Genomic DNA, 23,899 nt, shown 5'->3' with positions numbered 1-23,899 from the left:
CACCCGGCCTCTCCCGCTGCTAACGAAGTGCCTTTAATTAGCAGCCTAATAAAATGCTCTTAATTGGCAAGAGCCAATCAGGGGGAAGAGAGGTCTCCTCCCTTAGTCATTGCTGATGGTGGGGCAGCTCTAGGTTTCAAAGGGAGAGGGATTCCAAGCCCAGTCTCGCTCTAGGACACAGTGACTTCAGTGCTGAGTCTTCCAAGGGCATGCCCTACAAGACCCCAACCTTCTTGACACTGGTTTGAAGGTGAGACCCATAAAATCCAGGCCCAGCCTCTGCTCACTTTTGGGCTCAGGAACCTAGCTGGTGACAACTGACCAGTGGCCTGGTCTCTGTGGGCTCCTCCCTCCCTGTCCTTAGTAGTTCGGCAGGAAACTCCAGTGTGGTCTCAGCCAATGTGAGGAGGCCCCCTTTTTGCTGCTCAGGTTCCCCGCCTGCAAAATGCCGGTGCACCTGAGGCTCTGACGGGTCTCCAGTTCTAGCAGCGTAGTTCTGCACTTGGGGCCCTGATATCTAACAGTCTGAGAGAGCTCTCAGGAGCACAGTCTCAGTCTAGGTATAAGCACTGAGATCACAGGCTGACAGATCCAGGGAGTCTAGTCAAACAGGGAGGAGCACGACCTCTAAAAGCTCCCAAATGTAAAGCAAGAGGGAGTAGAGTCCATCATGCTTATAACCTTGTACCCTTCTTCCAAGATTTTCTTTTTCTCCCCCTGAGGTTTTGTTTAAGGAGAGAAAGGGATGGGTTCACCTGGAGAAGCAGTTTTGCCCCAGATGGCCAATGCTTCCGGTCGTGAGATCGTGTCCCATGTTGGGCTCTGTGCTGGGTGGTGCTGAGCCTGCTGGGGATTGTCTCTCTTCCTCTTCTCTCCCTCCTCATGTACACGCTCTCTCAAAAAAAAAATTTTTTTTTTTTAGATTTTAAGTAATCTCTAAACCCAACATGGGGCCTGAACTTAAAACCCCAAGAACAAGAGTTGCATCGTCTACCGACTGAGACAGCCAAGCACTCTGCCCCACTCCCTTCATTTTTGTAGTTTGTTGGGAGTTTCTCTGGAAATTGCTCCTGAATGTGAGCTCACCTCTCCTGAAACTGACTGAAGGGGATGCAGGGGAAACCTGTCCTCTCACCCACTAAGGAGGCAGAGGAAAACCTAAGTTCTAGGCTCAGGCTGGGATGGGGCAGGCTGAGGCCATGGTGACCAGTTCCCAAATTAGGTATCACTTTGGAACACTGTCTGCCAGGGGTCCCATAATTATTCACACCATTTGGCCCTGACTTCTCTAAATGTTGTTTTCTCACATCAGATTATCTTAAAAGGTATCTGTGCATGCCCTCAATTTGTATATCAAAACTCATTGTCCTCTTGATGTTGGGGCAAAGAGACAAGACACTTAGAAAACTCACTTTAATCTTATATTTGTAATTTAAGTTACTTTTTTTTTTCTGAACAGTTAAAAAAAAAAAAAACCAGAACACACTATTTTACCATGATCCTAGGTTGTGAACATATTGGTACCTTGACTACATATCACGATAACATAACCACAGAAGTCAAAGCAGTCAGTACTTAGGAGTCTAGAGAACAGAGGGCTGAGCCAATCAAAAGCTCTCAGGGAAGCTCACACTCGTCAGGCAGGCCTGCCCCATAGCTGAAGTCCAACGAACATCCCTCAGAACAGTCTGAATGGGCTTGAGTGATTTGGGAAGGTGTTAGTTTCCTTGGTACCCAAAGGTCTAACCCTCCTTGTTGGTCTTTTCCTTCAGTGTCCAAGAGGAGAAAAGGATAGAGGGGAAGGGACGCTTTATAATGCCATTTACTGCACTGATCCTTAAATACACACATAGCCAACCAGGAGCTGAGAGAGCCAGCTGGGTGGGCTGGAGAGCACATCTTTTAGAGGTCATCTAATTTTCTAAATTTCTCCAGGAAATTTTAGATCATAGGTACTCAACTTCCAACAGAAGAGGTTTCCGGGAAGTTCCACTGGAAATCAGGCAGCCATAATCGTGCTTTTTTGGTGTCTCTCCTCAGTTCCAAGGATTCTGAAGTCACAAATGAAGTACAGATAAAAACAGCAAGAAGCAAAACTCAGCTTTATTACCCTGGAGACGGCTATCTTTCTGGCACTGATTATGTTGAGACAATGGTAAAGTAAGAGGCTCTGCTTGGTCAGTGATCAGCCCAGGGAGATTAACTCAGCCTGCAGGCTTTGGGTGTGCTTGTTACAAGCGAGAGTTATTCTAGGAGAGAAAAGAGGAAGGCAAAGAGAAGCAAGGGCACCTTTTCATGTTGTCCAGTTCTCGGAAAGTCTGTCCAACTCATCCAAATAGGGAAGGAGATCGGAAATGTGGATTAAAGTGATAGGGTAAACCTGATCATCAAAGAGCATGATGGTCACAGGTGGTGGGTATCTAAGCATCCCCTTTTCCGCCAGGAAGTACTTTTGGATTCCTCCAGAGTTAAGCTTGCAGCCTAGGCTCTCAGGCCTGCACTATTCTGGGTTGGATGGCTTGCACTTCAGGCAGGAAGGTATTACCATCTAAAGTAAATGGAAGATGCCAAGAAGGTCAACAATACCGAGGTATCTAATCTACTTTTAGGAAGGAGAAAAAACCACTCTAATTATTTCCAATATCCACCCCCTTCCACCCCAAGTCCTTGGTTTCCATGTACAATCAAGTGCTAAGTAAAGAGTAGACCAACCACAGCTGCTCTGACCAATGGGTACCAGAAGGCAGCAGGGGAGAAGAGTGCATATTTTCTTCTCTTCAGCTTATGACTTTACAAAAGAAAAATAAAAAGGATTTTTCTTACTCAAGCAGAAAACAGAATGATTTAGGGGTCCCAGGGTTTTTTCTAGTTCAGAAGCAAGTTATGAGGGCCAGACTTTATTACATGTCAATAGAGTTCAGAGAGTCCTGTCTCTGAAGTTTCTGGTGAAGAGTCACCAGAAAAAATCTTGCCAAGGGACAAGTGTAAAACGCCTCCCATTCACAATCCATGTCCACTTTCAAATTGCACAGAACAAAGGAAAAGGATGTTCTCAGCAGTGAAAATACACACACGTGCAGCAAGGCATGCTGGTTTTGTCCAAGCAGCCCCAGTGTGACTGGAGAGCTCCCACGTGCCCAGAGAGCTCCTGGGTGCAGGTGCGTGCACTCGCTCCTTGTGTGCCCGCCTTTGAAGGGGCTTCCTCCCATCTTTATGAAACAGTTCTTTCAGGCCCATGCTGGAATTTTAGTGAGAAGAGACTAAGCTACAATGGAGACATGGCGTTTCTGAGTCAAGAGACTCCTTTAGCTCCTTTTCTACCATTCCTTTCAATGTGTTGAGACTTTCTTTGTTTCTCTTTTCTTTTTAAAAAGGTCAAACTTTACATTTATTCTAGCCCAGTTGGGGATTAGTGATAATCAATTCCCACTGAAATCATGCAGAGATGGTAAGTGGGGTTTACCTTCTCTGGAAATGAACTTCTACTTACCTGATTATTTCTTCTACAATGAACTGGTAAATGACCCCCAGAGCTGAGAAATGTGACTGACTCAGTTTTTCAGACCACTTCACTTCATTCCCATTTCCATCAGCAGCAGAGGACAACTTGGAGAATATCCTCGATGGAGCTAATGGCTCCAGACTGCAGGGTCCACTCTCGATCTCATTTATGATGTACTGGACAAGCCTCAAAACAATCTAAGAAACAATCTACCTTAAAGTGAACCTAGATGGGAGAGCAAAACCCCGGGCACCAATGAATATTCAACAGCTCCCACGTTTAAACAGCAGCATATAATAGAAGGGCTAGTAAAGTTATGGCTATTGGACAATATTTTCAAACAGCTTGAAATCCATGCCTCTGTAATGCCTGACCTGTGTGTTATTCAGGGCTGATGGCCCTCTGCCTCACCTGTAGCAAAATCCTTAACCAAGCAAAAAGCCAAAAAGTCAACACAACAGACAAGGAACTCTGATGATGGCTAAATAGAAAACATTTCTCTGTAGCATTTGGGTAGCTGGGAAGGGAATTATACTCAGAAAGTATTTCCCAGGCAAGGACATATTACACTGGGAAGTAGTTTCTGAATATAACCTAGAACCAAAAGCTTAAAAGCACTCATGAAGTCAGAAAGGAAAAATGCATATACATAACTTGCTTCCCAATATGTAATAACAACATTCAGTCAAATCAGGAGGGAAGAGTGAACATGGCTTTCTCTTCCTCTTCCCTTTGCTAAACTAAAAGTGGTCTGGCTTTGAGGTCACCTGCAACTGCCTCCTGTTCTGATGTTTCTACAGCAGCTGGTTTAAAAGGGGCTTTTACTCAACTGCTTTGATTAGGAACAGAAACGACAGGCCTGACTGCTCAGCTTCCAAGGGAAACTAGAGACGGCGGTGTGGCACTGGGCCTGTGATGTGTGCGCCCATGCCACACAAGAGGGCTGGGGCAGCTCCATGCCCGCCCTGGGAAACGCGCTGGGCACATGCTGATAGTATACCCTGTGTTCCCAGGTTGGGGTGGCACATGTGCCCTGCACCTGATGCCCATACAGCTGCCTTTCAAGTGGCCAGGTTGGCCTGGCTCTTGCTGAGGTCCATTTGTTTATGTTGCTTACCAACATCCAGAGAAATTTTATTGGTTGGGGAGAGTGGAGAGTTAAATAAGGCCGGAGGAGGAAGAAAAGGAAAGAGAAGGCAGTGTCTGCCCCGTTAGTAAACCCTGTGTGCCAAACTTCACCCTGATCCTCTTTTTGGCAACTCTGCCCTTTTGTAAATATGGGATTTGGGAAATGCGTGAAGAAGGTTCTACAGTGCAAGGTTGAGATGATTAGCTTGCTTTTTGAGAGATATTTACTGTTCTAAATGAGAAAGAAATCCACTTTTAACCCTGACCACTTCTTCAGCTGCTTTGATCGTGATCTTGGCAAAGATACAGGCGCTGGGTGCTCACAGACCCTGATGAGCAAATCAGAGATGGGAGCCATTATGCAGAATGCACCCAGCAACTGGCTCCGGCCATTTCAAACCTTTCTTTAGGCTGAGCCTTACCAGTGATTTAAGATGAAGTACAATGCTTTTTATTACACATCTAATTGTTAATGAGAGGAAATGCAATCAGCAACTCCTTTCCACACTCTACATGGAATCGAGGAGACTGCTGAGTCCAGAAAAGAGGCAGCCATTGATGGAGCCCAGGCAATTTCTGCCCCCCCCCCCCACACCGTTTTTGGACGGGGGTGGTGTTAGAAGAAGAGAGAAGAGTTGCAAATACGATGGGGGTACCTTCTAAGAACCCACTGCTGCCACATGGGGTCATCTGCAGCAAAAGCTTGGGTTTGAAATTTTGACCGAACAGCGTTTAGCTCTTCCAGGTGTGGCATTTTCTCGCTGATTTGCCTCATGTTAACTGAGATTACGCTCTTCATACTCTTTCTTCTCAGGTGGCGCAGAAAAAGGCTGAAGGGGGGCGGGGGAGGAGGGGACGAGGGACAGAAACAGAGAAAGAGATGAAAGGAAAGAGGCCCAGATCTTCCAGTGTGGATTCTCGTTTTCTCTCTTTCTTTCTTGCCCCAAAGGCCGTAAGACAGCTGTCTCCTCTTAAGCACAGTGGGGCTGGGCTGATCCTGCCAGGTGCTGGGCATTCCTGCAGTTCACAGGGAGAAACTGGGTGCTGTCTGGCTTGAAGTTGTATCCCCTGTCCCCTAGAAGTTGGTCTCCCAGAAGGCTATATAGGGAAACTAGTTCTTCTGCTTAACGGCAAGGCAAGAGAGATTCTGGCAAAACACTAAATATATTTATAAGTCATCTTTGTCTGGAACCAAATGAGGAAAAACAGGTGCAGAGAGGAAAGGAGGAGGGAGGTGAGGTGAGGTTTAAAAGTTCCGATCATTCACAAAAGATAAAAGACATCTTCTGATAGCAGCACGGAAGCAGTCAGCTGTGCTGAGTAGACCATCCTGGGTCGACTGCAGACCAACTGTGTCCCAACAGGAGTCTCAAATCCCCGTTCCTCGGCTAGTCCGGGGAAGTGGGTAGTAGTTTGATTGTTACTGTTGTTGCTCATCCTGGTATTGGCAGATATGTTAAATACCGCAACTTTAATGAGTCCTGTGTGAAAACAGAGCACAGAGTCATTAGTCCCTTTCCCTACGTTTCTCACTTGCTCTGAGAGAGAAGAATATTAACTCAGCTGTCAACTGGGAGAAAGGCTCAGAGGTCCTTCCTAACACCTGCTCTCTGCCCATGCCAAGCAGGAGCTTCTGTCAAAGGCTACGTAGCCTGCCTGGTGACATGGTGGGGCTCACTGACATGCCCAGGGCCCCAGCGTTCGTGCAGGGTAACTCTGATGCCTTGAGATTAAGAGTGACTCTGGTGGGTATATCATCAAGCTCTCACCCACTCCCTGTAATGGTGCAGTAGATGAGGCTGGCTCTGAGGTTCTGGCCCCGAGTGGCCAGAAGCACAGCTGTGTCACCAGCATGAGTGGGGCAGCTGGGTGAAGCTGTCTGGCCACTTGGCTGGAGGGCCCCAGCAGAACAGATGAAAGTCTGATTGTTAGAAATGTGCATTGGATGGGCTTCTGGTACCTTCAAGGCCAGATGCGTAGGTGGTGGCTGGTAATGTGGCATGGAGATTAAGACAGAGGTTGGGAGTAGAGATACAAGTTTGAGAGTCATCTACATTGAGATGAGAGCTGAGAAAAGGCAACCAAAACAGGAAGTTTCAAAAAGTAAGAAAAGTCCGAGACACACTCTTCGGTGATGTCTGTGTTTTAGGGGTGAGGGGAGACAGGAGACATAATCAGCGCACCAGGAAGAATATTTTAAGTGGCAAAATGCCACAGCAATCCAATGAAGAGAAAATTTTGGCAAAAGGAGGGCACGGGTACATGACAATTACAGTATTACTAACAATGACCACTTCTTACTGAGGGCTTGTTCTATGCTTGGCACTGTGCTAAGCTCTAAGCATTTTACATATGATGTTTCAAGGCAATCCTCACAACAGCTCTGTGAGATAGGGATTGCAGCCCATCTTACCAATAAGGAGTCTAAGGCTCTGGAAGTTGCTTGCCCAGGGATTCTCACCTAGGCCTGCCTGTGTGATTTGGCTGAGGGATAGGAAGCAGCATGTCCTCTGTGAGAGCAGCGAGCGATGAAGTGAGCCCAGCAAGGGGCACGGACCACCCCACTTAGAAGAACCACTATGAAAAGATGTGTAGTAAAGTGTACTAAATCTGTACTTCTGCCACAGAAGTGAGGTAGGCATAGGGAATAAGAAACCATAACGACAGCAACACTGCCCAGGAGTGCAGCTTTCCTAGCCCAATGATAGCCTGATGAATGGATCTGAACTGCCTGACACTGGGTGCGATCTGAATATACCATAACATAGGATGTTCTCCTGCTGCACAGGAAGGTTGCAGACTCGAGTGGGAGAGTACCCAGAGTTCTCACCAACTGCAGAGCTACTTGCAAGGTCAAAAGACAGTTCTTTTCTTTTTTGGAGGGCATGAGGAGGGGGGATGACGATAAAAAAGCCACTTTTTATAATCCAATGACACTGACAAAGCAGAGCTGTGAGAAGTCAGCCAAAAGATGTCACCAAGAAAATTTTCCACTCACACATTATTTACTTGGTTTAAAGGGTCTCTGTTACAGGAACTGGTTTGATATGGGAACTACAAAGTCATAGGCTTATGGGTCATTACTCTTAGTTTTGAAATGGATTCAAATCTCATTTTATTGTCTTAACAATCCTATCAGATAACTGGGGTGGGAATTATTCATTCTACTAACATAAGGACCATCCAGATCTAGTTCAACAATCACCTAGAACTGAGAGGTTAGCTACCTTGATGAAAGACAGCGTCCAATATGTAGTCCCAGCCCTGTCTCATGTTATTGGCTTTACCTGCTTAACAGGAATTGTAGAGATAAAGGGCGAGAGATAAAGGGCGAGAAGATGAACTAGCAACACCTCACAGCCAATATTCCTACCCACCGTGCTATGTACACAATTCTTTTTCATACCTGGGCAAGTATGAGGTCACTGTATGATTATTTATCTGGAGATATAGGTGTATGTTCGAGAAGGGGAGCGGGGGGGTTCAGCTTGGGCAGCTGGATCATTTAGGAAGTCCCAGATGAGGATTGTGTCATCATGTGAACTACTGACAATCTGGAATTCATCAAACTGGAGTCGGAAAACTCTTCCAGAATGCTCCTAAAGCAGCAGAAACAAAAACTTTTGAACTACTCAAAATCAAAAGGACACAAATTCAGCAACATGTCAAAAGGAGTCTATGGAAAGACTATGGTATGATGATATTTTCCTCTAATATTTAGCTGTTTCAAGAACACAGAGAAAAAGTAATTTGGATTAAAGGCACAACGGAAAAAATCAAATATTGGTCAGCTGATTTTGTACAAAGTTACATTCACTACAGCTGAGCCACGTCAAAGAGTATGCTGGTTTCTCACTGCTACCTCTCCTTGGTTTAGGCTGAACGAGAACATTCCTCAGTACCTACCTGGCCTTATCCTCTTTCTGTATCTGCTGGATCCTTCTACGGTCAGAGGCCAAGGATTGATGAGCAGTAATATGAGGCACGCTGGGAAATGGTTTATCAACAAATTCTCCCCAATTTGTAAAAGCATTCGCGTATTTTCATGATGTAAAAATTCCTACAGTGGCTAATTTCAAGCTACCCATGTGAGGTCAACTGGCTTGCAAAACTCATGAAAATTTAAGTGCTCTCATGGCCCTTATTCAATACTACCTTCACCCCAATGCTTTCGTTTATCAATTCGTTTTTTTGTTTGTGAATTACATATATATATAAATGCATATATCTTTTTACTCAACAGTGCAAGATTCCTCTTTGTTACTGCATGGAATGTTCGTTTTCTAAATTACTGGTTGGCATTTCATTATTTGAACACACTACAATTTATCTTTTCTCCTGTGGTGGACATATGGCCTGACCTAGTTTTGGCTACTTAATAAAGCTGCTATGAACATTTATGTCCATGTTTTTTTGATGGATACATGCTCTCATTTCACCTGGGTAGACAGAGCTGCTGGGCCACAGAGGAAGTAGGTTTGGCTTTAGCGGGTACAGGGAAATAGTTTTATGAAAGTTGTGCCAGTTTATACTGCCGCCAGCAGTGTGTCAGAGTTCCGGCTGCTCCACATCTTCCAGCAAACTGATACTGTCAATCTTTTTAATTTTAGCCATTCTGGTAGGTGAATAGTGGTTTTTTATAAGAGTTTTAATTTGCATTTCTCTTTATGAAGTTGAGGAAGTTCCCCTCTATTCCTAGTTTGTTGAGAGTTTTTATCATGAATGGATACTGGATTCTGCTAAATATCTTTTCTGCATCTACTGACATAACCACGTGATTTTTCTTCTTTAGCTTTTTGATGTGATGGATTAAATAGTTGATTTTTAAAAGAATATTAAACCAGTTTTGTATACCTGGAATAAATACCACTAGGTCATAGTGTACATTTTTAATACACTGTTGAATTCAATTTGCTAATACTTTGATGAGGTTTCTTAAAAGAGTTACTTCATTTTATTGGCTTATACTACTACTTTTTAAATAATTACAGAAATTTTCTTTATTGTGAAATCACTAAATGTAAGGACAGTGACAAGACTACACTTAGATCTTAAGCAAACAGTTTAAGACATTACCAAAAACTCCTGCCTAATAAACTCATATTAGTCATACAATTGTGTTTGCCATTACATTAGCATTTTTAAAAAATATTTTATTTTGGGGCGCCTGGGTGGCTCAGTCGGTTAAGCGTCCGACTTCGGCTCAGGTCATGATCTCACAGTTCGTGGGTTCGAGCCCCGCGTCGGGTTCTGTGCTGACAGCTCAGAGCCTGGAGCCTGTTTCGGATTCTGTGTCTCCCTCTCTCTCTCTGACCCTCCCCAATTCATGCTCTGTCTCTCTCTGTCTCAAAAGTAAATAAACGTTAAAAAAAAAAAAAAAATTAAAAAAAAAATTTTTATTTTGAATTATGGTAAAAACCACATAAAATTTACCATCTTACCTATTTATCGTTAAGTGTATAGTTCAGTGTTGTTAAGTACATTCACAATGTTGTACAATCAACATCCAGAACTTTTTCATCTTGCAATACTAAAACTCTATACCCATTGAACAACAACTCCCTATCTCTTCCCCCTCCCCCCAACCCCTGGCAACCACCATTCTACTTTCTGGGTTTGATCACCTGTAAATACTTCATGTAAGTGCAATAATATAGTATTTTGTCTTTTTGTGACTGGCTTGTTTCAATTGAAATAACGTCCTCACATTTTATTCATGTTGTAGCATGTGACAATATATCCTAAGGCTGAATAATATCCTACTGTACATATATATACACCACATTGGTTTATTCATTCATCTACTGATGAATACCTGGGTTGCTTCCACCTCTTGGCTACTGTGAATAATACTGATATGAACTGCATATGCGTGAGATTCTGCTTTCAATACTTTTGGATATATACACAGAAGTGGGAGTGCTGGATCATATGGTAATGCTATCTTCAATATTTTGAGAAACCCCATACTGCCTTCCATAGAGGCTGCACCATTTTACATTCTTCACAAGAAGTAAATGAGCTCATAGATGAGCATCTGTGTTCATGAGACAGGCTCATCTGTACTTTTCTTGTAATACCTTTGTTTGTTTTTGGTATGAGGGTCATGCTGCCCTCACAGAAGGAGTTACAAAGTATTCACTCTGCTTCTATCTTTTGTAAAAGATTGTGAAGAATTGGTATTAATTCATTCTTAAAAATTTGGGAGAATTCACCAGTTAACCCATCTGGGCCTGTGCTTTCTGTTTTGTAATTATTATTCTGTTATTAATTATCGATTAAATTTCTTTAATACTGATTCAGTCCCATTCAGATTGTCTATTTCTTCCTATGTGAGTGGTGGAAGATTATACCTTTCGAGGAATTGGTCCATTTCATCTAGGTTATCAAATTTGGGGGCACAGAGTTGTTCACAGTAGTCCCTGATTATTATCCTTTTAATGTTCATGGGATCTATAGTGATACAAAATTAGGTTTAACATTTCGATGCACATAAAAACAGTTATACAAAATCCATTCCCAATAAAAACTCTCAGCAATCTAGGAACACAAAGAAACTTCCTAATCAATGGGTATCCACAAATATATACATGTATGTATATACATATATACAAAATATATACATATATACAAGATACATATACAAAATATAAATATATGTATACACACACACACACACACACACACACACACAATGGTAAAAGACCAACTGTCTTTTCCTCAAGATAAGGACATCTACACTTCCCAATTCTTTTGACACTGTACTGAAGGTCTTAGTACAAAACAAGAAAGAGAAATGAAAGGCACACAGATCATAAAAGAAGTAAAGGTGCATTTTGATATACTTGTAATGAACAGTTTAGAAATTAGAAATTTTAAATACCTCCCGAAACTTAAAAAAATGCTATTTATGATGGCATTAAAATTATAAAACACTTAGGGATAAATATGACAAAAGATGTGTCAGACCTTTATTTACCCTGAAAGGTATAAAAAACACTGTTGGAGAAATTTTTAAAGACCTAAACAAATGGAGAGATATATTGTGTTCATGGACCAGAAGACTCTGTGTTGTTAAGAAGTCAATTTTCTCCAAACTGATCTAGATTCATCACAATCCCAAGTGAAAATCTCAGCCCTTTTACTTTTTTTTTTGGTTGTTGAAATTGGCAAACAGATTCTAAAATTCACATGAAAATTCAAAGGACCCAAAAAATTTTGAAAAGGAGCGAAGTTGAAGGACTTACACTACCTGACATCAAGAGTTAATAAAAAGCTGCAGTAACCAGGAGAGTATGATACTGGCAAAAAAAAGACCAATGGAACTGAAAGGGTCCATAAGTAGACCCACACATATATGGTCAATTGATTTTTGACAAAGCTGCAAAGGCAATTCAGAGGATTGCCTAAATAGTGCTGGAACAACTGGATACGAACTTCGATCCGTATCTGTACCATCTACAAAAATGAACTCAAAATGAATCACAGACCAAAATGTAAAGCCTAAACTACAGAAATTTTAGAAGAAAATACAGGGGAAGATCTCCGTGACACTGGATTAGGTAAAGATTTTTTTTTTTTTTAAGATATAACTGCAAATAATACAATCCATAATGGAAAAAGTTGATACACTGGACTTAATAAAAATGAAGAATCTCTGTTTTTCAAAAGATACTTTTAAGAGAATGAAAAACAAAGCATGGACTGGGAAAATATATGTATGCATCATGTATCTCCTAAAGGACTTGTATCTTGAATAAGTAAAAGAAATCTCAAAATTCACTAAGAAAACCAGTCAATTAAAAAAAATTACCAAAGGATTCAAAACAGATGCTTCACCAAAGCAGACATACAGATGGCAAATAAATGCATGAAAAGATGCTCAACATTATTAACATTAGGTATGTGCAAATTAAAATCACAATGACGTACCACAATATACTATTAGAATGATTCAAAAAGACTGTACTAAGGATTAGTGAGGACGTGGAGTCACTGGAACTCTCATGCACCACTGCATGATACAACTGCTGTGGAGAACAGTTCGGCAGTTTCTAAAAATATGAGACATATGACTTAACTATTCTGCTCCTATGAGTTGCCTTAGAGAAACCAAAGCATATGTTCATTTTATTGTACATAAATGTTTATAGAAACTTTATTTATGATAGCCCCAAACTGGAAACAACCCAAATTTTCATCATCCAGCAAAAGGATAAAGAAATTATGGTATAACCATGCAATGGAGTACTACTCAGCAATTTTTAAAAAGAAATTAACTATTGACACAAATCAATGACATGTAATTAGGCTTAATGAAAACAGACAAAAAAAGAATACATACTGTGTGATTTCATTTATAAAAGTTAGAAAATGCACACAAATCAATACTGACAGAAAGCAGATCAGTGGCTGCCTGGGGACTAGAATAGCAGGAAGTGGGGTGGGATGGGAAGAAGAGATTACAGAGGGGGCACGAAGATATGTTCACAATCTTGGCAGAAGTGGATGGTCTCACTGGTATGTACCTATGTCAAAGTTGTGCACTTGAAATATGTCCATTGTATTGTATGTTGATTACATCTCAATAAATGTTTTTAAAAACGTAATAAGGCAACTCAATAAATGAGGACAAGATTTGAACAGACACTTCATAAAAGAAGATAAGCAAATAAGAAGATGTTCTACACCATTAATTATCATAGAAATGCAAATTAAAACTACAACCACTACACACCCACTCAGACTACTATAATTCTTAAAAAAACTGACAATACTGAGTATGGTCAAGGATGTGGAAAAATGGGAGTCTCATACTAAGTCAATGGAAATACAAAACGGTTTGCATTTGTGAATTCTCAAAATGGCACTTTGGGAAACAGCTTGGTAGTTTCTTGTAAATTTAACACACACTTATCATAGGACCCAGAAATTGCACTCCTACTCTCTGGGTATTTACCCAAGAGAAATGAAAACAGTATATATACGCAAAAATCTGTATGGGAATATTGTCAGCATCACCCCAAACTGGAAGCATTCCAAATGTCCTTAAACTGGTGAGCAATTAAACAAACTGGCTCATCCACACAATGGACTACTACTCAGCAATACAAAAAAAAAAAGCACTAAAACATGCAACAACATGAATGAATCTAGTGAAATGAATGAAGTGAAAAAAGCCAAATGCAAAAGCTACATACTATATGATTTACTTGATAGGACATTCATAAGATAGCAAAACTATTAGGAAGAAATCAGAAGAACAGTTGCTAGGGGTGGAGGAGAGGGCATTGATATGAAGGGGGCATCGTTTTTGGGACGATAGAAATATTTTAGATCTTGACTGAGGTATTTACCCACCGCAAAATTCAGAAAAAATACACTAAAAAAGGGTAAAACTTGCTGTGTATAAATTATACTTCACAATAAACCAGACTTAGTTTAGCTGCAAATGAATGAAAGTGCACACTTTAAAAACATGTGTGAAACACAGGCAAAGTAGGTCTGGTGCTGCAAGAAAGAGCTTTAAATCCAACAGTCTTAAGACAAAGAAGCGTCTCTCTCTCTTCTCCAGAGCAGAGACTGCCAAATGTTGAGAGTCAGGATTCAGAACACTGGCTTCAAACGCTAGCTCTCATCTTTTTCCTGAGTTGTGCAAAAGATTCTCTGCTCCCTGGTGTCCCACCTAATCTTCTTTTTCTAATGGCGGCTGCTTTTAACCTTAGGCCATTTTCTCATCCGGGCCTTTGGTGAACACCATGATAAAGAATTTAGTACTTTCAAAGGTGACTTTCCTCCTTTTGAGTCACTTCTTTCTTCAACTGTCAAGATGTTCACGGCAAGGGGGTATATGAGGAATAAAAAAGACAGGATTCATGTTGCTGGAGGCGGCATGCCTTGAACAGGCTGCAGAGCTAGGGGGCTGACCGGGGGCTCACACAGGCTCCCACGGCACTTTTTGCAGGCACAGGTGTGCAGGTCCTCAGATTCTGGACAGGTTCCAATTTGAGTAATTATGTTCTCTCTCCCTAAGTACCCCCTACTGTTTCTGGTGGATACAGAATTCTTATTCACTTCCTGTACTAAACTGTTGTGTAGAGTTGCTGTGCAGCTGTTAAACAGCTGCCACGTTCCTCTCCATATATAGTCTCTAAAGCACTTTTGGATGAAAGGCGCTATATAAACATATTTTATTGTCATGTATTGGTTGCCTTTCCACTTAGTAGTAGGTTTTGTGAGCGTCTAACTATCAAATCCAGATCCGTATTCCACAGCACATCAATGTTTAATTCCTTCCCCTTCCTGTTCCCCAGCCCCCTCAAGGCTCTTACCACAAGGGTCCGTAGACACAGCGTCCCTGCAGGAGCACGGGGGTCCAAAGCAGCTACAAGATCCCACACTTTAATTTTTCTAAAGATCAAAAATGGGATAAAAATCTTGATTAAAAGCAAAATTAAGGGACCACAGGAAAAACAGCACAAAGTCACGGCAATAAATATGTATGGTGAAAGTAATTTATGTGACAAATGCAGTTCACAAGAATATACAAAAACTTTTTTGTTTTTGGAGACTTGGTCCTTGCATTCATTCTTGGGTCAAGGTTATTGGTCTCAACAGGGGAAAAAGTACAAATTTAACCTAAAAATGAGGAACAGGTTAGCCTTAACCAAGCTGAAGATAGTGAATGGTAAATTTACACCATATTTTGGGGCCAGGAAGAGATCTTATATACTAGACCTCTTAATGATATAACAGATTATTTAGGCCTAGAAACCTACAATTCTGAGAATGGCCCAGGTCACGTGTACCAGAGGACTGGAACTCACTGAAGAACTCTGGAGTTAAATTTTTTTTTTTTTTAAGTTTATTTTTATTTTTGACACAGAGAGAGAGTAAGCGTGAGCTAGGGAGGGGCAGAGAGAGAGAGAGAGGGAGACACAGAATCCGAAGCAGGCTCCAGGCTCCGAGCTATCAGCACAGAGCCTGATGAGAGGCTTGAACTCACGAACTGTGAGATCATGACCTGGGCCAAAGTCGGACGCTTAACCCACTGAGCCACCCAGGCGCCCCTGAACTCTGGAGTTTATATAAGCACATTCTCATAGTTTAAGTAAGAAAAGCTTAGCCCTTCTAAAAATCAAACATATGGTTATGCCTTCTCACGGTAAATAACAGATAAAACCCAAGAAAGGTGGGAACAGATCAAAACCGGGGCAATGAGAAAATATAACCTAGCTGGAATGCGTCATCACACCCTGAACAATTTCCCAAGGGTAGAACAGTGACGGCTGACTCAAAGCAGAGGAAGCTCTGCTTCCTGCAGCTTGAGTTGTCTTAATCAGTAAAGCCAGCTCATAAACTAAGATCAAGCTGTAAGTCAGCTGCTGATACTTAAAAGCTGCCAGTATTTGAACTGTAGCCTTCCACTCCCCCATGTTAGGCACCCTGACAAGAAGAAATGATAAGGAGGCCTTTTTTTTTTTTTTTATTTTTTTTTTCAACGTTTTTATTTATTTATTTTTGGGACAGAGAGAGACAGAGCATGAACGGGGGAGGGGCAGAGAGAGAGGGAGACACAGAATCGGAAACAGGCTCCAGGCTCCGAGCCATCCGCCCAGAGCCTGACGCGGGGCTCGAACTCACGGACCGCGAGATCGTGACCTGGCTGAAGTCGGACGCTTAACCGACTGCGCCACCCAGGCGCCCCAAGGAGTCCTTTTAAGTGAATATACTTTCGTTAAGAGTTTACTGTGTGCTTACCACTGCTGGACATGGTACATACTCACAACATGAATGGATTCTAGTACCATTGCTATTAGACCAAAGAAAATAAAGATTACTAAACTTGTTGTAACTGAAATGTTAGGAGAAGTGAAGACAAGAGAGCTGCACTTTTAGAATTTCTCAAAAAGATAAAAATTCAGGACCTTACCACATTGTGCCCCAAAGATACTGCCTCCAATATTTCAATTTTATTAATAAGTCACTATTTTATACACATATCCTGGTATACTGGGATTTTTCCAGTTCATTGCTTTATAGAGTAAAACAGACAAATGTATAACCAAATAACTTATATTAATGAAAATCAGGAGCAAACAAGTACAATTAAATGACTGGGAAGAACATTTTAGAAAAGTAAACAAGGAAAGAAGAGAATAGTAAATAATAGAAAAGAAAGTAAACAAGAGAGGTGCCTGGGTTGCTCAGCTGCTTAAGTGTCTTGACTTTTGATTTTGGCTCAGGTCATGATCTCATGGTTTGTGGGTTCAAGCCCTGCGTTGGGCTCCAGGCTCACAGTACAGAGCCTGCTTGGGACTCTCTCTCTGCCCTCCCTGCTCTCTCTCTCAAAATAAATACTTTTTCTTTTTAAAAGTTTATTTAAACAAAGCAAAGGTGAATATATAGATTAGGCACAAGAAATATCGTATCAGACCGCTTCCATGAAATTTATAATCTTTTAGAGTCAAGGGAAGACTATATTTAACATCCTCAGGCAGGAGGGATCAAGATGTACATTTTTTTTTTTTTTAAAACCCTGTTAGCAAACTCACCCATCATAGGCCCCACTCACTATCCTCTTGTTATCAAATCGAATACAGCGCACCAGTTCCTCATGGCCTTCCAACACTCGTAAACACGCACCACATTCTATGTCCCATAATCTGGAAGAGAAAATTGAGTGAACTTTCGTGTATTCTTTTCTAAAGCTTTGGATGTTATAATAATACACTTTGTATGTCTTCAAAAAATCCACAAACATAAAATCAATCAACAATCATACAAAAATGTACTCTTTTCAATGTAATTTATTTCCTTTCTGCTGTATAACTCAGGCAGAAGAATGTATGATTTAAGTTCAAATTAAATATATATTTTCAAAGCACGATGCTTTATATAATTCTGTAACCAGGGCCCCCAAGGCATAAAAAGGATGAATTCAATGTCCCCAGTTGCCTGTGAAGGACAAAACCAAGCCAAGAGTAGTAATGTTTCCTGAAATCACTATTAAGAATGAGATGCAGGGTATCAGTGATATCCTGCTCTCACAAAGCATGTCCACATCTGTTAGTAAGGACACTCTCTGCTTTTACCCACTGTCCGGGACAGTCTTTCTCATATAATGGAAACAAAAAGCAAGTTCTCAAAAACTTTCATATATTAATTTAAAAAATTATATGCTTCCAGACCAAGGCAAATGAAAGGACAATTTCCTTAGATGTGACAATAGCTCTATCCGTTGTTTTTTTAATAGCCTTTTCATTCTCTTAGTACTATTTGAAGGAACGGAAAAGGATTCATAAATCTTCCAAATTCTATTCATATCTGTGTCATTCATCTTTGTGAAGATGAAAACACCAAAAAAGTACTTTAAGCTGTGGATTCTTCATAATTACAAAATGCACAATTTCTAGTAGTGAAAAAATAGTTTTTCTTTTTTTTGTTAGAACACTGGTGAAAAAAAGGCCTTTTGCTACTTATTAGGACTTTTCAACTGTACACAGGAAGAGCTTAAAGAGGAGGGCCTTCAACCTCCATTTACTTATCACTCTTGTCCACTTCCTCATCCAAGCAGTACCTTTAAAATAAGTATATCTGGTAATGAAACTATTATAGAATGGAAACACATCAATAAAAGGCTTTGCTATGCTATCTTTCTGCTTAGGACAAAAAAAAAATTTTTTTTTTTTTTTTTTGCAAACTTTTGGCCTATAAGAAGCTACAGAAGGAAAAACATTTGGGGTGTCTGGCTGGCTCAGTTGGTAGAGCGTGTGACTCTTGATCTCTGGGCTGTGAGTTCGAGCCCCACATTGGGGGTAAAAATAAAAAAAAAATTTTTAAAGTTTATTTATTTATTTTGAGAGACAGAGAGAGAGACCGTGCAAGTGGGGAAGGGGCAGAGAGAGAGAGAGAGAGAAAGAGAATCTCAAGAAGGCTCCACACCACCACAGTGCAGAGCCCAATGTGGGGCTTGAACTCACAAACCAGGAGATCAAGACATGAGCTGAAGTCAGATGCTTAACCGAGAGTCACTCAGGAACCTCTACAAATAAAAATCTTTAAAAAAAAAAAAAAACAAGAAAGGAAAAACACTTTATTATAAACATAACACACTTGAAGATTTGTTTGATCTGTGTGCAAACAATGAATGGCAGAGTAATAGTGATCCCTTCTGGGTAAAGGCACCTGCTGCTCACCTGATAGTGTTGTCAGACGAGCCACTCACCACCAGCCTATCTCTGTACTGCAAACAGGCAATGCCACGTTTGTGTCCATTTAAGGTCCTTACAAACTCACAAGTACTTGTGTTCCATACCTGAAACAGAAATAGTATTTGGCAGTTGATTTGGTGCTTTTACTAGTAAAATCTAGGGCAATTGGAGTCTTGGGGAAGCAGAAAAGAGTACTGAGCCAATAGGGGGAAGTCAACTTCTCAAACCAAACCAAATCAAAAAAAGAAAAAAAAAAAAAAAAAGGCAAGTTTAATTCTCAGTAACACAGGGCTAATTTGTAGCTGGCTGGTATAACGTGAGAATTCCTCCAACTGATTTATTCTTATGGAGTTATTAGTCTGGTCTTGCAGACAAATTTTCTAGAAGCTGAGTTTAGCCCTGGCCTTCTCACACTCACCATTATCTATAGGACTAAGATACCTAACCAAAATTTTCACACCGCTTGTCTCATTCATCGCCTTCTTACAAACAGACTAGTATCTGAATTAAATATTAAACTACTCCATATGGACGTTTAAATATGAAATTTCCCTTGATTGGATTTTCATATGAACACCCTTACTCTAAATTGGAGACTTATCAAAAGATGCCTCATTACCTTTATAGTCCTATCTCCAGACGCAGAAACGATGTACTTGTCATCAAAGTCTACAACGTTGACAGCAGCTCTATGTCCGACTAGCACCCTCCGGAGGGTAATGTCAGTTGGGGAGGCCATATCCCATACAGCAATGGAACGGTCTTTGGAACAGGTCACCATCATGCCATTATTGAAACGTAAGTGCAGAACTGCTTCACAATGGTGAATCAAGGTGTTTAGCATTTCACCTGTATTTACATCCCAAACCCTGGAACAAACAACATTAAGAAGCTTATCTGACGCTTCGATGATATTCCTGGCTATGATCTATTTGACTACCACATTCCCCACTCATCTCACCTCATTTTCATAATTAGTGTTATACTCTACCCTCTTGTAGCTTTGGGACTGAGCTGAGGTAAAGAGTTCTGATGGACCACAGGGAAGTGATAGATAGAGGTCTGGACTAGGAGAGTAGGACAAGGAGAGGGACAGGATGCTGCCAATGTGAAATCCTTAAGACACACTATTTGAAATATGGGTGAGTTATATGGGAGAAGGGTAAGAATGAGGATACAACCACTGTCACCTACTAATTGGGCCTAGACTTCAAGATTATTACAAAACTTCTGACATTCAATCTGATGCCTTTAATGAGATACATTTTTTTTTTAAATGTTTATTTTTGAAAGAGAGAGAGAGGGAGAGAGAGAGACAGAGTACGCATGAACATGGGAAGGGCAGAGACAGAGAGGGAGACAGGATCTGTAGTGGGCCCTGTGCTGACAGCAGAGAGCCTGATGCAGGGCTTGAACTCAGGAACCGTGAGATCATGACCTGAGCTGAAGTCAGATGCTTAACCGCTTAACTGAATGAACCACCCAGGTGCCCCTAATGAGATACATTTTTAAGTAGGAATCTGATTAATGACAGTAGCATTAGTGTCCCACGGATAGCCCTCAGGAAATAGAACTGATTCAGGCCAAGAAGCTTCTGTAAGAGTCTGACTTAGTACTGTGGATTTGAGCTTGATAACCCTGGATTTTCAATTTTACCATACAGGCCAGGCCCAAGATGACCTATACTCTTAAGTCTAAAGTTCCATTTCTGTGCCTTGAATGGGGGTAGAGATCAAGAATAGCCATCCCAGGGGTGCCTGGGTGCCTCAGCTGGTTAAGTGCCTGACTCTTGATTTTAGGTCAGGTCATGATCTCAAGGTTTATGGGATCAAGCTCTGTGCTATGAGCATGGAGCCTGCTTGGGATTCTCTACCTCTCTTTCTGCCCCTCTCCCTGCTCGCTCATGCCCGTGCTCACTTGCTCTCTAACAAAATAAACATTAAAGAAAATAAGGGGAAAAAACAGCCACAGTGTAAATGGGGGCTTACAGCAGAGTGTGGGACCTTTGGATATCTTGAGAATTTTGTGTGATGATATATTTCGATTACTCTGTTTTTGTGTATTTACTTTGATTTTCATAACACATTTTATTTCCGTTTCCAATTTAACCCCATCTTTTAGAAAATCATTTTGTCCCTTATCCTGTAAATGATGTTAGCCTCTACAATGTTTAGCTTCCTTGAGGCACTCCAGAGCATCAATAAATGTTAAATGTCAATAACTATAAGAACTGAGTTTGCTATGCCTTTAAGTCAAAAGACAAGAAAAGAGGAACAGCCTTTTCTTATTCACAGAGGATAATTTGGATTGGTAAACATTTAACTTCAGAGGATCTAACAATGCAGTTAACTGCTTTTTTTTCCTATTTTTTTAAAAGTTACTTTTGATGCATTATGTTTGGAAAATCCTTTAGCTTAAGGCAAAATTCCTAACAGAGGTTTCCAGCAGTGCTGCTGGTACCCAGAACTCAAGCTACACTGGACTCCAGCAGCATAATGGCTGTGTCATCAAATCACTAACGCCTCTGGAAATTGAAGGCCCCTCCCTGAGTAAAGCTTGCAATTAAAAACTGCAGGGACAGCAGGGGAGGGGCTGGCAAAGAGAGAGCATTGCTCACCTGTACACATTTTAAAGGAGGTAATGCATGTCTGTACCACAGCTATAACCACCTGAAAGGAGGCTTAATTCCATTCACATCATTCCCCTGCGAGGTGTTTTTGTAAGGCATGCACAAGGTTTACCAAGTTTTTATAATTGATGATTTTCCCAAATTAAAACAGAATATGTAGTTTCTTCAATGTGCAAAAATGTAAACTTGCCTTAATCATTCCTAAATCAAGTTTTCTACTTCTAGGTGGACACAATGATGTGGAGAGCTGATGGCTTATTCTTCTTTAGTTATGAAGTTTCAGAACTGCGTTCATGCAGCTACATACAGCAAAACTACTATCTATGACAAAGAACAGAGCAGATCTGATATTCCAGAGTTCAAAAGATCATTTGGAATTCTCTACCTGACTGTGGAATCCGATGATCCAGTTATGATCACCCTCTCATCATACTGGAGACACAGGACAGAACCCGTATGGCCTGTGAGAATTCGCTTGCATTCCAGCGTGCTTTTATCCCAGATCTAGGATGGCAAACAAGATCTTTTTGACCACTGTGATAATGGGGTGGTGCTGAGACTTGTTGGCTCTACTATGTGTTTGATTCCTCTAAAGAATCAAAGCCCAGAGTAATGTGGAATGCATTCTTTTCTATAGGTATAGCTAAGCACCTATATGTGTGTGTGTATGTGTGTGTGTGTGTGTGTGTGTGTGTGTGTGTGTGTGTACACACACACACACTTATAGGTGGCTTCAATACTAATGCAGACTTTATCCTTTTCATTAAGGAACAGAGGTAACCTATAATTATGTGAAGCCTAAAGGAGTAATAGCACATTCAGCACACTTTAAGGAGAGAATTTAACCCTAGGACTATCCATTTGTACATGCTTCTGGCAGAAAGCAAGTAACTGTCCTTTAAGGAAATGATTCTGGCTTCAGGATGGGAAACAACCTAAAACTCTCATTTACCTTCTGGAAATAATACTTAGAGATGATGGTGGGACTGCTTTATTAATGTGGACACCCTTCTCCTTCAGCTATCTTCCCATTATTGAACAGACCTCACCTTGATTGTGTTGTCTCGAAGGCCGCTTACTATCTTCTGATCATCATACTGTAAACAGTAAACTCCTTTGCTTGTTTCACTTCGGCAGTGGATTCTCTGTAAACTATGTCTTCCACATCTCCAGTTAGATTCTATTGTCTAGGAGAAGGAATAATAAACAGTTAGTAATTAGGAAAGGACCAGCACTAAATCCTTATCTGACTTTCATGGCAACCAATGACAAATGCTCAGTGCTTCACTCTATTAACTATATAGAACTTAAGGCAAACTCAAAATATGTTTTAAAAAAACCACTGTTTAAATTTGTATAACATTTTTTCATTTGTAAAGTTATTAAAGATTTACTTTCTAGAACTCTCCTGCATATAACTCATTCAATTAAATGATAAACCTGGTGGAAAAGGGGCAACAGAGGGCAAGCTGTGCACTTCATGAGGTTACATGCTCAGTGCTCCCCATACCTATGTGGGGCCATTTCTACCAGTGAACTTCCAGGAAGGCTCAATTCATAAGATATTAGAGTATCATAACAGTCTCACTGCTATTGCATGAAGATATCATTTTCTCTCTCTCATCTACTTATCTACCAGTAAACAATCTTTAAAAGCTTTAAAAATTTTGCCTGGCAATTTACTATATTTTACCTACCCTATTTACTTAAAAGAAATTGATTTTTAACCCACATTAATAAACCTTAATGGGTTTGCTGTAACAATTCTGTTATTGAAGAATGCTGATGATTCTCTAGTATTTGGCAAATATCCAAATATAAATAGATTCTTACCTCAATGTCTTGTATAATTTTAGGATAAAGTGCTCTATAAAAGGAGTTGGGAGGAGCGTTCCCATCAGGAGGTTTGTTTTTGAATAAATACTGTCCCCTAAAAAACAAATATTTTCAATAAAAATCACAATATCAAACATTTACAAGGAGCTTCTTATTTTTTCAAAGTGTTGTCACAGTTACCATTCCATATAATCTCCATAGCCTGGAAAGGTGTGAAGTTAAGCCTGATTTCAGGAGCCCCAACTGTCTGGGTTCTAAGGAGCTCAGTCAACACTGATTGTAAACATGACCACTTGTAGTGTAGCCATCAGAGTATCAGGACTTCAGGAATACTATAATGTCATCAAGCAAATACGTATAATCAGAATTTATCAACTAGTCTATCAGACCTCTGTACAGGCAGATTCACTGGGCTTTTGAAAATTTTGTTAGTGATGGTAACTACTAACTCTGAACTAGGCACATGCCCCACATTCCCTACCCCCCCCCCCCCCCCCCCCCCCCCGCCACCAAGTAAAGCTGTGCCAGTATCAGTGGAGCCTAGCATCATGGGCAGTAGGAATGCCTCTATCACGGAGATCATTTTTTCTA

The 23,899-nt window shown here is 40.8% G+C and overlaps 1 protein-coding gene across 7 annotated transcripts in view; it reads right to left on the bottom strand.

Annotated features, from left to right (window-relative positions):
- Positions 1-1,424: 1,424 nt before the first annotated feature.
- BTRC (beta-transducin repeat containing E3 ubiquitin protein ligase) overlaps positions 1,425-23,899 on the bottom strand; it is a 181,085-nt gene continuing 158,610 nt past the window's right edge. For 6 of the 7 annotated variants that reach the window (XM_047825442.1, XM_047825445.1, XM_047825446.1 and 3 more), the window contains 9 exons: positions 23,306-23,402; positions 22,522-22,659; positions 21,858-21,976; positions 19,463-19,712; positions 18,829-18,947; positions 17,185-17,295; positions 14,962-15,040; positions 8,037-8,229; positions 1,425-6,111 (listed from right to left, as the gene is read on the bottom strand). In XM_047825442.1, the coding sequence (XP_047681398.1) occupies positions 8,068-8,229; positions 14,962-15,040; positions 17,185-17,295; positions 18,829-18,947; positions 19,463-19,712; positions 21,858-21,976; positions 22,522-22,659; positions 23,306-23,402 (1,075 nt within the window). In that variant the 3' untranslated portion in view covers positions 1,425-6,111; positions 8,037-8,067. Of the gene's footprint in view, positions 6,112-8,036; positions 8,230-10,233; positions 11,084-14,961; positions 15,041-17,184; positions 17,296-18,828; positions 18,948-19,462; positions 19,713-21,857; positions 21,977-22,521; positions 22,660-23,305; positions 23,403-23,899 lie in introns of those variants that run through there. The other variant, XM_047825448.1, reaches the window with a different exon arrangement.

This window comes from Prionailurus viverrinus, chromosome D2, assembly GCF_022837055.1.
Source record: "Prionailurus viverrinus isolate Anna chromosome D2, UM_Priviv_1.0, whole genome shotgun sequence".
Taxonomy (NCBI): Eukaryota; Metazoa; Chordata; class Mammalia; order Carnivora; family Felidae; genus Prionailurus; species Prionailurus viverrinus.
Note: the sequence above shows the minus strand (reverse complement) of the source record. Positions and strands in the feature narration are given on the sequence as shown.